This window comes from Pungitius pungitius, chromosome 12 (assembly GCF_949316345.1).
Source record: "Pungitius pungitius chromosome 12, fPunPun2.1, whole genome shotgun sequence".
NCBI lineage: Eukaryota > Metazoa > Chordata > Actinopteri > Perciformes > Gasterosteidae > Pungitius > Pungitius pungitius.
In genome coordinates, this window is record NC_084911.1 from 14,818,131 (window position 1) to 14,832,437 (window position 14,307).

Below are 14,307 nucleotides of genomic sequence, written 5' to 3' on the forward strand. Positions count from 1 at the left end.
TAGAACTGAGTGAAGCAAAGGAACAATAGAAATGTGCTGTATTTATAAAGTCCATTTATGAATTGGGTGCACAATTTCAAAAGGATTTGACAATGATAACACCAAGTCTGTTTGGAGGACATTTTATTTAGATCTGAAATAATAAAAGCAGAACAGCACTTAACAGAAAGGTCCCAGCCTCGCACTCATCTTATAAAAAATATCGTCATTATAAACAGCTTAAGATTAACAGTACGGACCATATTTAGAAGCAACTGGTCATTATAGGCCAGCGTGGAAAAGACATTCAGGATGATCACACTGTGAAGTGAAGCAGTGACTCATGTGAGTGTTCAGCAGGCTCTGATGACAAGTCTCAGTATCCATGACAACAACTTTCCTGAGATAAAGGTCATCAGACCGATGATACCCAGAGGATTGTGAGATTAGGCCCCGGCCCTGAACAGCTGGAACAGAAATGTAGTGATGGAACTCAACATGGAGACATCAAGGTGTCACTGAGGGCCAGCTCGATAAGAAAGAGGGGCACCCAGCTGTGAAGACCATCTCTGTGTTGTTGGCTCTGAGGTGATGTCATGCTGTAGTTGGGTTCATATTACAGAGACATGTTCCTGGTCCGCAGCCTTTCTTAAGTCCACCTCCAGAAAGTCTGACTGGCCGCTATCCTGAGACATTCTCTCCTCTTCCTCTGTGCTCCTGCATTCCTCTTCGTGTCTGTTTTGTCTTTGGCACATGCCTGACTTGGTCGGGCCAACCAGAGCCAGGCAAATGGCACTGAGGCCCATTCCCACCGCACAGGAGTAGAAGGCAGCACCGTAGTTCTGTGTGACATCTATCAACACACCTATAAGAAAATACAGCTGTTAGAGTACCACACAGAGGCGACCCGATGAGTCCTAAAAGGTTAGAGGGTACCACACAGAGGCGACTCGATGAGTCCTAAAGTACCACACAGGTGTGACCTGATGAGTCCTAAAAGTTTAGAGGGTACCACATTGAGGCGACCTGATGAGTCCTAAAAGGTTAGAGGGTACCCCATTGAGGCGACTCGATGGGTCCTAAAAGTTTAGAGGGTACCACACAGAGGCGACTCGATGAGTCCTAAAAGTTTAGAGTGTACCACACAGGTGTGACCTGATGAGTCTTAAAAGTTTAGAGGGTACCACATTGAGGCGACCTGATGAGTCCTAAAAGGTTAGAGGGTACCACACAGAGGCAACCTGATGAGTCCTAAAAGTTTAGAGGGTACCACACAGAGGCAACTCGACGAGTCCTAAAAGTTTAGAGTGTACCACACAGGGGTGACCTGATGAGTCCTAAAATGTTAGAGGGTACCACATTGAGGCGACCTGATGAGTCCTAAAAGTTTAGAGGGTACCACACAGAGGCAACTCGACGAGTCCTAAAAGTTTAGAGTGTACCACACAGGGGTGACCTGATGAGTCCTAAAATGTTAGAGGGTACCACATTGAGGCGACCTGATGAGTCCTAAAAGTTTAGAGGGTACCACACAGAGGCGACTCGACGAGTCCTAAAAGTTTAGAGTGTACCACACAGGGGTGACCTGATGAGTCCTAAAAGTTTCGAGGGTACCACACAGAGGCGACTCGATGAGTCCTAAAAGTTTAGAGTGTACCACACAGAGGCGACCTGATGAGTCCTAAAAGTTTCGAGGGTACCACATTGAGGCGACTCGATGGGTCCTAAAAGTTTAGAGTGTACCACACAAAGGTGACCTGATGAGTCCTAAAAGTTTAGAGGGTACCACACAGAGGCAACTCGATGAGTCCTAAAAGTTTAGAGGGTACCACACAGAGGCGACTCGATGGGTCCTAAAAGTTTAGAGGGTACCACACAGAGGCGACTCGATGAGTCCTAAAAGTTTAGAGTGTACCACACAGGTGTGACCTGATGAGTCCTAAAAGGTTAGAGGGTACCCCATTGAGGCGACTCGATGGGTCCTAAAAGTTTAGAGGGTACCACATTCAGGCGACTCGGTGGGTCCTAAAAGTTTAGAGGGTGCCACACAGAGACGACTCGATGAGTCCCAAAAGGGTACCACACAGTGCAAGCAGTAGTAGAAACAGAGGGGTCATACCTCCTAGTGGTGGCCCTGCCAGTCCAGCAAAGCTCTGGATGAAGACATAAACTCCCACAGACGATGCCATCTTCTCGATGCCCACAACATCCTCCTCAGCCAGCATTGGAATGTGGGTGGAGCTCACGGTGCCCATGAAGTACCCGTAGAGGGCACAGCACACCACTAGGCCCCAGAACTCCCACACAATAGCGAAGGCCACCAGCACCAGGCACAGCAGAATCACACAGCCCAGCACCACTAGGGTCTTCCTGCACTGGACCTTATTCAACACCACTCCGATGGACAGGCGGCCGAAGATCTCGGCCACAGCTATCACAGAGAGCATGTAGGAGGCCACGCCGGGCTCCACCCCCCGGCTCTTGCTCAGTTCGATGACGTAGAGTTGCGGGGCGAAGAAGCCAAGCGTTGCAAACAAGCCAAAGAGGGAGTACCAGAGGAAGGCCCTGTCTTTAAGCACTGAAAAGTCCAGAAGTTTGGAGCTGGATGTGGGAGGTGTGGACAGTAACAGCTTCTTGCCCTCTATGTCCTGCACCTCCCTCTCCATCCGAACCTGGTTTTCAGCTTCTGCCGTCCTCACGTCTCCGTTGGAAGTAGAGAGGGAAGTGACACCTGAGTCCTCTGAACTGATGGAGGTCCCGCTTAGTTCATTCTCCTGCTCCAAAACAGTCAATCTCTCTTTCAGAGGCAGAGAATCGGACAGTTTGCGCTCCTTTACAGGCTCCGGCTCAATAATGATTGGACGGAGGAGAAGTCCACAGCCAATCACAGAAGCTTGAAATGTGCCAAGGGCCACAAAACAGTAGCGCCAGCCAATGTGTTCCTTCAGAGCAAAGAGAGCTGTGGAGAGAAGAAAGTAAGTATGCTGGGATGTTTGGTTTCGAAACAAAAACTTTTGCAATCTGAGTAGTGGGGGTGGCATATGCTGCTGAATGAGCCAGGAGTTTCTATTGGTGGGTTTGACTTGGCGCTCAGTATCTGCTTCTACCATCCTTTAACACAGAGGTTACCGTTGGGAGCGATATGGAGGTAAGTTTAACGTGTATTTTGTCAAAATTATTCTAAAAGTTATTGTTATGGAGTCTTTGTTTAAAGAAGGATATGGAGGACTGCTGTGATAACGTGAAATCTCATCTTCTGCGTGCATGTAACGTTAGCACATATTAGCCCACAGTGGGATAACACTAGGTTACGTTAGCTACAGGTACCTACGCATGTATGACACAATTTAAATCAATCCTATGGGCTTGGTTTGGTCATTCTCCAAAACTGGATCTGCAAGTCCTTTATTTACACATTTAAACATTCAGCTCCTCAGCATGCTAACCCATGTTACCAATATAATCACATGAGCAACCATCCAAATGACATCTGAGCAGTGGTGGGCCGACCGAACACTCACCTGGAGCAAATGCAAATATGGCGAAAGATTCTCCAGATGAGGCGACAGAGGTGACGAGGGCTCGCTGTCTGGAGAAGTACTGGGCTAAGAGGGTAACCGTGGGAAGAAAGGCGAAGCAGTAGCCCAGGCCTGTAAACAAAGGAGAAAAGAGGGGGACATGACAGCCACTGGCCCACATGGTAGGTGCACCGCATGTCTCAAAGGTCAAGGCTCCAGGTCACTCCTTTGTGTGGTATTCAGCTGCTGCTGGAAGACAAAATACAATACTCTCTCCCCATACCTTAATACAGAATGAATAAGGTAGGGGGAGAGAGGGGGGGGTTGTCAAGTTAGCTGGGGTCCACCTCAGAGGCACATGTGGTAACTTAAACCTATTTCTCTTTAACGTCATCATCATCCAAACTATTCCTTTCTCTTTGGCCACTTCGTGTTCTGTCAGCCATCTTGCTCTAAAAGAGGTCTAGTGTTTTTTGTTGAGCTATCTGTCTGCTCTGTTCCTTCCTACTGATAAAGATGGCTGTATGGTGCTCAGAGGAGCCTGATTACCTCAGCGCCAGTGAACACTCCTGAAAGAAACACATTCATTACAGGATGCTACTGTGGAAAGGACCAGCACACCTACTGAAGAGGACATGTTATGAAAATGGAGAAAATGGAGTTGCGTACATTTAACTTTCCAGTTTGCTCCATTTGACGCAACTTAATTTGTCTTAATTTGCGCTATTGCAGATTTGCGTTTCTCCTGTCTCATTTGTCTGTGCTTAGACTGTAGGTAATCTGGTGGGACAAAACACTGCATTTACTGTGAACACACCATACGGCTTTGGGACTCAAACAAACCACGGAGTAGGGCTGCAACTAACGATTATTTTGATAAACGAATAATCGGTGGATTATTTTTCTCGCTCGATTGATCCGATTTTAAAGCATTAAAAAGCTTTAATTTACAACCCTTTATTCTGAAACTATACTTCTAGAACTTCAAATTCACACTTCAAAAATACTTAAGAAAGTACAGGTTGCTCCTTGAACATAATAATAATTTATAAAAAATGAAGAATGATACAAATCAGAAAATTTAACAGGATTTGTTTTGATGTCAGAACTTGTTCTCTATACTACACTCACACACACTCAAACTCTCCCACTCAAACACACACCCATGTTGACTTGAAGCTTATTCATTAAATAATTGCCATCATTGTAGTACAAATTAAGTAAATGTATTCACCACACTAAATGCAGCTAAAGATAACCAAGTGCTATGAGATGAATTTAGTGTGTCCAGTGTCGGCAGTAACTTAAATTACGAGTGAAGGGATGAAAAGTTTGAGGGAAATGAAGACGCTGTAGTGATGTCAACGCTTATTGGCCAAGACCCGTCACGTCAAAGATGTTTTATTAGGAAGATCACGTCATCACCCTTCCTACTGTATACAGTACATAGATAGGCTGGATAAATACAGTAGATAGATGTGCTGTATAGAGACAGTACATAGATGTACTGTATATAGACAGTAGATAGATGTACTGTATAGAGACAGTAGATAAATGTACTGTATAGAGACAGTAGATAGATGTACTGTATAGGTACAGTAGATAGATGTACTGTATAGAGACAGTAGATAGATGTGCTGTATAGAGACAGTAGATAGATGTGCTGTATAGGTACAGTAGATAAATGTACTGTATAAATACAGTAGATAGATGTACTGTATAGGTACAGTATATAAATGTACTGTATACAGTAGATAGATGTGCTCTATAGGTACAGTAGATAGATGTGCTATGGATGTGCTGTATAGGTACAGTAGATAAATGTACTGTATAGATACAGTAGATCGATGTGCTCTATAGGTACAGTAGATAAATGTACTGTATAGAGACAGTAGATATATGTGCTGTATATAGACAGTAGATAGATGTGCTGTATAGAGACAGTAGATAGATGTGCTGTATAGGTACAGTAGATAGATGTACTGTATACAGTAGATAGATGTGCTCTATAGGTACAGTAGATAGATGTGCTATGGATGTGCTGTATAGAGACAGTAGATAGATGTACTGTATAAATACAGTAGATAGATGTGCTGTATAGAGACAGTAGATAGATGTACTGTATACAGTAGATAGATGTGCTGTATAGAGACAGTAGATAGATGTGCTCTATAGGTACAGTAGACAGATGTGCCCAGGCCTGTAAACAAAGGAGAAAAGAGGGGGACATGACAGCCACTGGCCCACATGGTAGGTGCACCGCATGTCTCAAAGGTCAAGGCTCCAGGTCACTCCTTTGTGTGGTATTCAGCTGCTGCTGGAAGACAAAATACAATACTCTCTCCCCATACCTTAATACAGAATGAATAAGGTAGGGGGAGAGAGGGGGGGGTTGTCAAGTTAGCTGGGGTCCACCTCAGAGGCACATGTGGTAACTTAAACCTATTTCTCTTTAACGTCATCATCATCCAAACTATTCCTTTCTCTTTGGCCACTTCGTGTTCTGTCAGCCATCTTGCTCTAAAAGAGGTCTAGTGTTTTTTGTTGAGCTATCTGTCTGCTCTGTTCCTTCCTACTGATAAAGATGGCTGTATGGTGCTCAGAGGAGCCTGATTACCTCAGCGCCAGTGAACACTCCTGAAAGAAACACATTCATTACAGGATGCTACTGTGGAAAGGACCAGCACACCTACTGAAGAGGACATGTTATGAAAATGGAGAAAATGGAGTTGCGTACATTTAACTTTCCAGTTTGCTCCATTTGACGCAACTTAATTTGTCTTAATTTGCGCTATTGCAGATTTGCGTTTCTCCTGTCTCATTTGTCTGTGCTTAGACTGTAGGTAATCTGGTGGGACAAAACACTGCATTTACTGTGAACACACCATACGGCTTTGGGACTCAAACAAACCACGGAGTAGGGCTGCAACTAACGATTATTTTGATAAACGAATAATCGGTGGATTATTTTTCTCGCTCGATTGATCCGATTTTAAAGCATTAAAAAGCTTTAATTTACAACCCTTTATTCTGAAACTATACTTCTAGAACTTCAAATTCACACTTCAAAAATACTTAAGAAAGTACAGGTTGCTCCTTGAACATAATAATAATTTATAAAAAATGAAGAATGATACAAATCAGAAAATTTAACAGGATTTGTTTTGATGTCAGAACTTGTTCTCTATACTACACTCACACACACTCAAACTCTCCCACTCAAACACACACCCATGTTGACTTGAAGCTTATTCATTAAATAATTGCCATCATTGTAGTACAAATTAAGTAAATGTATTCACCACACTAAATGCAGCTAAAGATAACCAAGTGCTATGAGATGAATTTAGTGTGTCCAGTGTCGGCAGTAACTTAAATTACGAGTGAAGGGATGAAAAGTTTGAGGGAAATGAAGACGCTGTAGTGATGTCAACGCTTATTGGCCAAGACCCGTCACGTCAAAGATGTTTTATTAGGAAGATCACGTCATCACCCTTCCTACTGTATACAGTACATAGATAGGCTGGATAAATACAGTAGATAGATGTGCTGTATAGAGACAGTACATAGATGTACTGTATATAGACAGTAGATAGATGTACTGTATAGAGACAGTAGATAAATGTACTGTATAGAGACAGTAGATAGATGTACTGTATAGGTACAGTAGATAGATGTACTGTATAGAGACAGTAGATAGATGTGCTGTATAGAGACAGTAGATAGATGTGCTGTATAGGTACAGTAGATAAATGTACTGTATAAATACAGTAGATAGATGTACTGTATAGGTACAGTATATAAATGTACTGTATACAGTAGATAGATGTGCTCTATAGGTACAGTAGATAGATGTGCTATGGATGTGCTGTATAGGTACAGTAGATAAATGTACTGTATAGATACAGTAGATCGATGTGCTCTATAGGTACAGTAGATAAATGTACTGTATAGAGACAGTAGATATATGTGCTGTATATAGACAGTAGATAGATGTGCTGTATAGAGACAGTAGATAGATGTGCTGTATAGGTACAGTAGATAGATGTACTGTATACAGTAGATAGATGTGCTCTATAGGTACAGTAGATAGATGTGCTATGGATGTGCTGTATAGAGACAGTAGATAGATGTACTGTATAAATACAGTAGATAGATGTGCTGTATAGAGACAGTAGATAGATGTACTGTATACAGTAGATAGATGTGCTGTATAGAGACAGTAGATAGATGTGCTATGGATGTGCTGTATAAATACAGTAGATAGATGTACTGTATAGATACAGTAGATAGATGTGCTGTATAGATACAGTAGATAGATGTGCTCTATAGGTACAGTAGACAGATGTGCTGTTTAGAGACAGTTGATAGATGTGCTCTATAGGTACAGTAGATATATGTGCTGTATAGAGACAGTAGATAGATGTGCTCTATAGGTACATTAGATAGATGTGCTGTATAGAGACAGTAGATATTTGTGCTGTATAGATACAGTAGATAGATGTGCTATATAGATACAGTAGATAGATGTACTGTATAGATACAGTAGATAGATGTGCTCTATAGGTACAGTAGATAGATGTGCTGTTTAAAGACAGTAGATAGATGTGCTCTATAGGTACAGTAGATATATGTACTGTATAGAGACAGTAGATAGATGTGCTGTATAGAGACAGTAGATAGATGTGCTATATAGATACAGTAGATATATGTGCTCTATAGGTACAGTAGATAGATGTGCTGTATAGAGACAGTAGATATATGTGCTATATAGATACAGTAGATATATGTGCTCTATAGGTACATTAGATAGATGTGCTGTATAGAGACAGTAGATATTTGTGCTGTATAGAGACAGTAGATATATGTGCTATATAGATACAGTAGATATATGTGCTCTATAGGTACATTAGATAGATGTGCTGTATAGAGACAGTAGATATTTGTGCTGTATAGATACAGTAGATAGATGTGCTATATAGATACAGTAGATATATGTGCTCTATAGGTACAGTAGATAGATGTGCTGTATAGAGACAGTAGATATATGTGCTATATAGATACAGTAGATATATGTGCTCTATAGGTACATTAGATAGATGTGCTGTATAGAGACAGTAGATATTTGTGCTGTATAGATACAGTAGATAGATGTGCTGTATATAGACAGTAGATAGATGTGCTGTATAGATACAGTAGATAGATGTGCTCTATAGGTACAGTAGACAGATGTGCTGTATAGATACAGTAGATAGATGTGCTGTGCAGGTACAGTAGATATATAGCAGTGATAAGTGTTGTAACAGAGATAGTGGTGTGAGTTTGAAGTACCGGAGACAACACCGACGGTGATGTACATGTCGTTGATGGAGGTGCTGAAGGCGGAGGTGATGGTTCCCAAGCTGATGAGAATTCCTCCCACCATCACCACTGGTCGAAAGCCGAAGCGGTTGCTCAGCATCATGGACAGGGGGGCTGGAGGGGGGTCAATTAAAAAGGTGTTAGCCCAAATCTTTAACAATTTGTATACAAAAACCCTTAATGTCCCTTAACAAAACTCAGAACAGCCCGTTGCAACGACTCTCCCAAGTCCTCTCCAGAAGAGGTCCTTTTTAATGACAGGAAACAGGATGCCGCCTCCCTCCGCTTCAGGGGATTGAATGAATGTCAGTGCCACCAAAGGGTGGAGACAATGACTTTACATATTTAACGGAAGGAGGTTTCTAGGTATAAACATTACTCTCTTCGGGTTGAACTATCATACAATTTGGAACCTTCCCCGATTATATAATATTATATTGGAAAAAATACCTATCCTCTGGTACGGCCTGTGGAACAGATCACTTGTTGCAGACTTTCATACTAATGGCCTGTACCTGTATATCTCCCTTCTAGTCTTCTGACCACTCGGGCTTTATCACTACATCTCTTTAATCACACACTGATGACACGATCTACCATACACAGGCCTACTCTTCCCACAGAGACCTGATTCAACACATTCCTTCAGGATGAAAGCAATCATTAGCTGCAACCTTACAACTCATTCTAGTAGTCTGCACAAGTCTGTCAACAAAAGGACAAACACGTATGAGGCCGAGGGACTGACCAGTGAAGGTAAAGACGAAAACACAGATGGAGAAAACCCATGACACTCGGCTGTTGCTCTCCCCAAACTCCTCCATCAGGTCCTGGAGGAAGACACCCTGACTCTTGAGGGTCCCGTAGGTGCAGACCTCCACAAGGAAGAAGGCCACGGCCACAGCCCAGCCCCAGCCACCTTCAGGCACCTCCGGGTAAACATTTGGACCCAAACAGCGCTGGGAATGGGAAGTCCTCATGGCTGCCTGGAGAAGGAAACAGAGACGTCATGTTGTGGAATATTTCAATAAGCTCGGTAGAAGAGAATGATTTGTCTAATAAAACGGAGTCTTGATGAATGATCAAAGTTGCAGAAAGTCCATTTATTGCTTGCAAGCAGGAGGTCAACTACACAGGCACGTATCACGGTGCTCTGTGGAGATGGCGTCTCCGAGCAGTGAAAATGCTGAGTTCTTATACACACACATGAAGGTCATTTCTAGTGGTATGCAGACACGAGAGCTACTAAAGCCTGAAACTCTAAACCACCTGTGAGATAACACAAATGAAAAGTTACAAATCAAGCAGGAAAAGAATCAAGGCAAAGATGGGAGTAACAGGGTTCCTTTGTTCGAGCATTCGGGTGAAGGCCAGTTTGACTATCCTCCTTCACATAGCTGCAAAAGGCAACTTTTGGGTCTCCCTTTTCTTCTCACATTGCTTCATTACAGACAATAATTAATCTTTTGGCATAAGATTATGTTATAACATATTTTACCATTACAGTCATCAGGCAGCTCATCTCAAGTCCTTGTGGACCACAAATGAGTTGATATCTATAGGCTACTGCAGCCCTCACTCACAGACACACTACGTATAACCCCAGTGAGCACAAGACGTTATTTCAACGTTGAAATATGGTTGAAATTGGGTTGAAATGAGGTCTGAACGTCTAAGACCTCATTTCAACGTCTTTTCAACCGGTGAAAAAGTGCATGAAACATCAACGTGGTAGAAAAGGGTAAATTTATTGATTATGTGTCATGTTGTAACGTAAGGTTGAAAGAGAGATGATAATATCATTAAGATTATCATAATGATGAATGAACTGGTCGGCGAAATTTGGTCTACGCAAAGACGTGATTTCAACGCATTTAAGATTTTTCTTAAAACGTCATGAATATGGAAATACAGAGTGTGTGTCGTTAACAACATGCTTTAAGGAGAAAATAATGCGGGCCGTTTCAAACATTAGTTGAAAACACGTAACTCTGATCACATCTGTAACGCGCATGCGCAAGTTCTTAGACGCTTGCAGAGCTTCCACCGGGAGCAGAGCGACGTGAACGGGCTGATACAACCACGGCTACCGGCCCCAATACTCTGTAAGTACGTGAGTGTTTGAATGAAGCACACCTGGAACTATAACCAGTTATTTTACTTGTGCTGCCCACTCGATACGGGAAAGACTGTTATTTTGGTAAGCTAGTTAGCGTTAGCGCAGATAGTTTGCTAGTTAGCATGCTAGCTTGGAGCATGCTAGCTCGGAGCATGCTTAGCGTTCAACATGAACTGGATCAAAAGTAAACATCATAGAGTATTTTCCGTGTGTTTGGTGTTGCTAATGCGTTAGGTTGTTGCTGTACCCATGTCATGTAGAAAATACACGTTTTTAAAACAACGCGGCCTAAACACAGTTCGCAGCTGAATTCAACAAGTTGTGGCCTGTAAACAAGCTAGCCAATACATCGTAAGTTACTGCATGCTTAAAGCAACATTGTAAAGTAGGGTACCGTGTAATATACCTGGAAATGTTACTCCCAAAATGCCATAATTTGCAGATGAATTGTTTATAATGTCATAAGTAAACAATCTATAAATAAGGGTTCTCAAACACCTCCTGCTGTTATCATTATTAAACTTTTTATTACTGTCATTATAAACCCAAGTTACACACTTTTCCTTAAAGTCTTTGGCCCTTTCTCAATATGCGTTCTTGTGTGGACTTTAGTTCTCGTGGACTCGTGAAACGTCATCAGTCGCATCCCGAGTACTGTTCCAATTCTAAAGTCCGCATCTGGCCGAGAACGGTCATAATACCCGGATGTGACTGGCCCCGCCCATTTTACCGGGCATGCATCGGAGCAGGCTCGTCTGTTCTTGTGAGAGCCAAATATCCCAGAATGCATTTCACCTCAGCAACAGGCAACAACGACAGAGGAAAATAAACACAACTTTATGTCGAAGTTTATAAATACTACTTTATTTAAGTAATGTAATTTTATGACTGAAGTTAGTTTTGTATAATAGTTTATTTTTTGTTACTGTATCCAACCTCCTCCTCCTAAAATGATAAAGCTAATTATTTTATGACTGATTATATATATGGTGCTCAATATTATATAGCATTTCTAATTTTAAATTAAAATTAGACAAAAGCTTGTTAATAGTAAAATATTTAAGTCAAATACTAAATTAAAACGTATTAGCAAGACCAGCTGGCGTGGTGACGTCACCAAGTCAGCTGCTGTTCCAATTGCGGAAATGACCGTTCTCCGTTCTACCGAACCTGCGAGTCAGGACTCCCGAGTCTATTCTCGCGGGAACTCGAGTCCGTTCTCGCCGTCTCAGGTATTGAGAGAGGGCCTTTGTTCTTCCCTCCTCACAGGTTCCTGTGGATGGAGGTTACATCTGATGGAGGTTGTCCCTGCAGTTGTCCTGCCTTACACCTGGCGTACTACTCTGAATATTTGAATAATTTCTGTCGTAGGAATTGAACGTACTGTACATCTTTAAGTTCTCTCTGTACACAGCTACTCCTCCGCTGTTCTCCCTTAGGTTTTGTCCAGTTGAAAGGAGTTTTTCGTGTGCCGATGTGATGGTTTTGGGAGAGGAAGCTGGAAGGTTTACAGACTGTAAAGCTCCCTCAGGCTTATTTTTCATTTTGGGTTGAACAAAATGAATTGAATTGAACGAACATGTTGACTAGAGGCATCTGCAACTGAGGGGTGTTCTGCGCATTCTGAATCATTGAAGTGACGATGAGGGAGACAGAGCTGATTTAAGGTATACGGTCCGGATTCAAGTGACTCAGAGCCAAATGAAGTGCCAATGATTCAGAAAAATGGTTTACAAACACAAAATTCTAAACTGACTGGTTCGTGTTGTTGCTGCACTTATAATTTCATAGTTTATTTTCACAAATTGTATTTTTGTATTCTGTTATGTATAGGAAAAGTGTTGTTATATTGATATGAATAAATACAAATTAATCAAATTGTGTTGTCCTTGTTATGGGCTGTTGACATGACAACTAACTGTGTGTAACTTGTACTTTTCCAGCGAGCAATTTATCGTTGAATAGACGTCTATGGCCCGACGTTGAAAAGACGTTGCAAAATGGTTTAAAAGTGAAAGTAGACGTTGAAATGACGTCTATGTTTAGACCAGTTTTCAACGTGATTTTTAATATCGGTGGTAAACACACAAATGTGGACGTCATTTCTTTTTACACCTATAAAATAATGCTGTAGCACAAAGTAGAGGACGACATTTTACCGTATTAAAAATCACGTTGATATGTGGTCTAAATATAGACTTCTTTTCAACGTCTTTTCAACGTCGGGCATAGACGTTTATTCAACGTCTTTTCAACCAAAAGATGTTCACTGGGACAAATCACGTGTCATGACCATCAAGTTATAATTTAATGAGAATAAAGTGATAACAGGGGAAGATGGGCCCGAACAAAGTGACTCATAATATTCTAATATGAGAATCATGATAAATAGTTGGTGTCTAACAGGGCCATGACACTTGTCCATGACCGTATATCAGATGGAGCTTCGTGGATGGTACGTTACCGTAATGTCCCGTAGAGCGGAGTCCTGTCACGTCGTGATTCAACTCTTTGGTCATTCGCTGATGTCACCGGAATCTTTTCAAAGCAAACGTAGTTTTTTGGCTTTAAAAACTAATCCTATTGCCTATTACCTACCACAGTACATAAATAAATGAGGCCAACTGGCCGCTGTTAACGTGTGCTTTCTCTACGGCGCATCTTCTGCCTCCGCGGGGTGATTTCCGGTCGGTGTCCGCAGCTCTTTACCGGCTCAAACCGGTACACGCGCGCTGACACACAGACCCCTGCTTCATGAACGCGCCCCGCGAGAGAGAAGATGAAGTCCTGTCTCAATTTAGGAACAATGTCTCCTTGTAAAACTGCCCACGATGTGTGGAGCTCGTGACACCTTCCGGACAGCGGGGAGAAGATGCGCAGGGTGTCCTGCTGGAAGGACAATGGACTCCTTCTGTACACCCTGCAGTGGTTCACACGAGTATATATCATATAACTATGTCATAATCAATTCGTGAAGTCACGGCTGCTGAGAACCAATCAAGTAGCGAACGCCAGTGTGGGCGCGATCGATCAAATGGATCCGTTTCCGTTTGAAAAGGAGGAGGGGTAGTGGGATTAAACAGCATCAACATATAGACACAACACCACAGCCGTGATCCAAACACTACCCACTGCCACATTGGACTGCGTGTATATCTACCATTTAAAGAGCTTTTTGAACGATATGAAGTGACATCACACAGCTGCTATGCTAACCCAAGCTATAAACGATCTTATACATCTTCTTCTCCAATGAGCAATATTAGAGAACACATCCTCTCTCGGGAGAGGCATTAAATAGGAGACATTTGTGTTAAAACGGGAACAGTT

At 42.2% G+C, this 14,307-nt stretch overlaps 1 protein-coding gene across 2 annotated transcripts; it reads right to left on the reverse strand.

Annotated features, from left to right (window-relative positions):
• Positions 1-106: 106 nt before the first annotated feature.
• On the reverse strand, positions 107-13,953 carry slc16a6b (solute carrier family 16 member 6b). 2 transcript variants are annotated; one of them, XM_037477004.2, is made up of 6 exons: positions 13,442-13,953; positions 9,607-9,840; positions 8,829-8,972; positions 3,501-3,629; positions 2,099-2,938; positions 107-844 (listed from the first exon to the last, which is right to left on the reverse strand). In XM_037477004.2, the coding sequence occupies exons 1-6, from the start codon at positions 13,494-13,496 to the stop codon at positions 591-593; spliced, it is 1,656 nt and encodes a 551-aa protein (XP_037332901.2). In that variant the 5' UTR covers positions 13,497-13,953; the 3' UTR covers positions 107-590. The 2 variants fall into 2 exon arrangements, with proteins under 2 accessions (XP_037332901.2, XP_037332902.2); XM_037477005.2 differs by having other exon boundaries at positions 9,607-9,844; positions 13,442-13,952.
• Between the last annotated feature and the right edge of the window lie 354 nt (positions 13,954-14,307).

Excerpts from the sequence above, each read along its gene's own strand:
- slc16a6b (XM_037477004.2), bottom strand. The coding sequence starts at position 13,496 with ATGACCAAAGAGTTGAATCACGACGTGACAGGACTCCGCTCTACGGGA. Across the intron at positions 9,841-13,441 it reads CCGCTCTACGGGACATTACG|CCATGAGGACTTCCCATTCC; the intron begins GTAACGTACCAT and ends TTCTCCAGGCAG. Across the intron at positions 3,630-8,828 it reads CACCGTCGGTGTTGTCTCCG|GCCTGGGCTACTGCTTCGCC; the intron begins GTACTTCAAACT and ends CTTTGTTTACAG.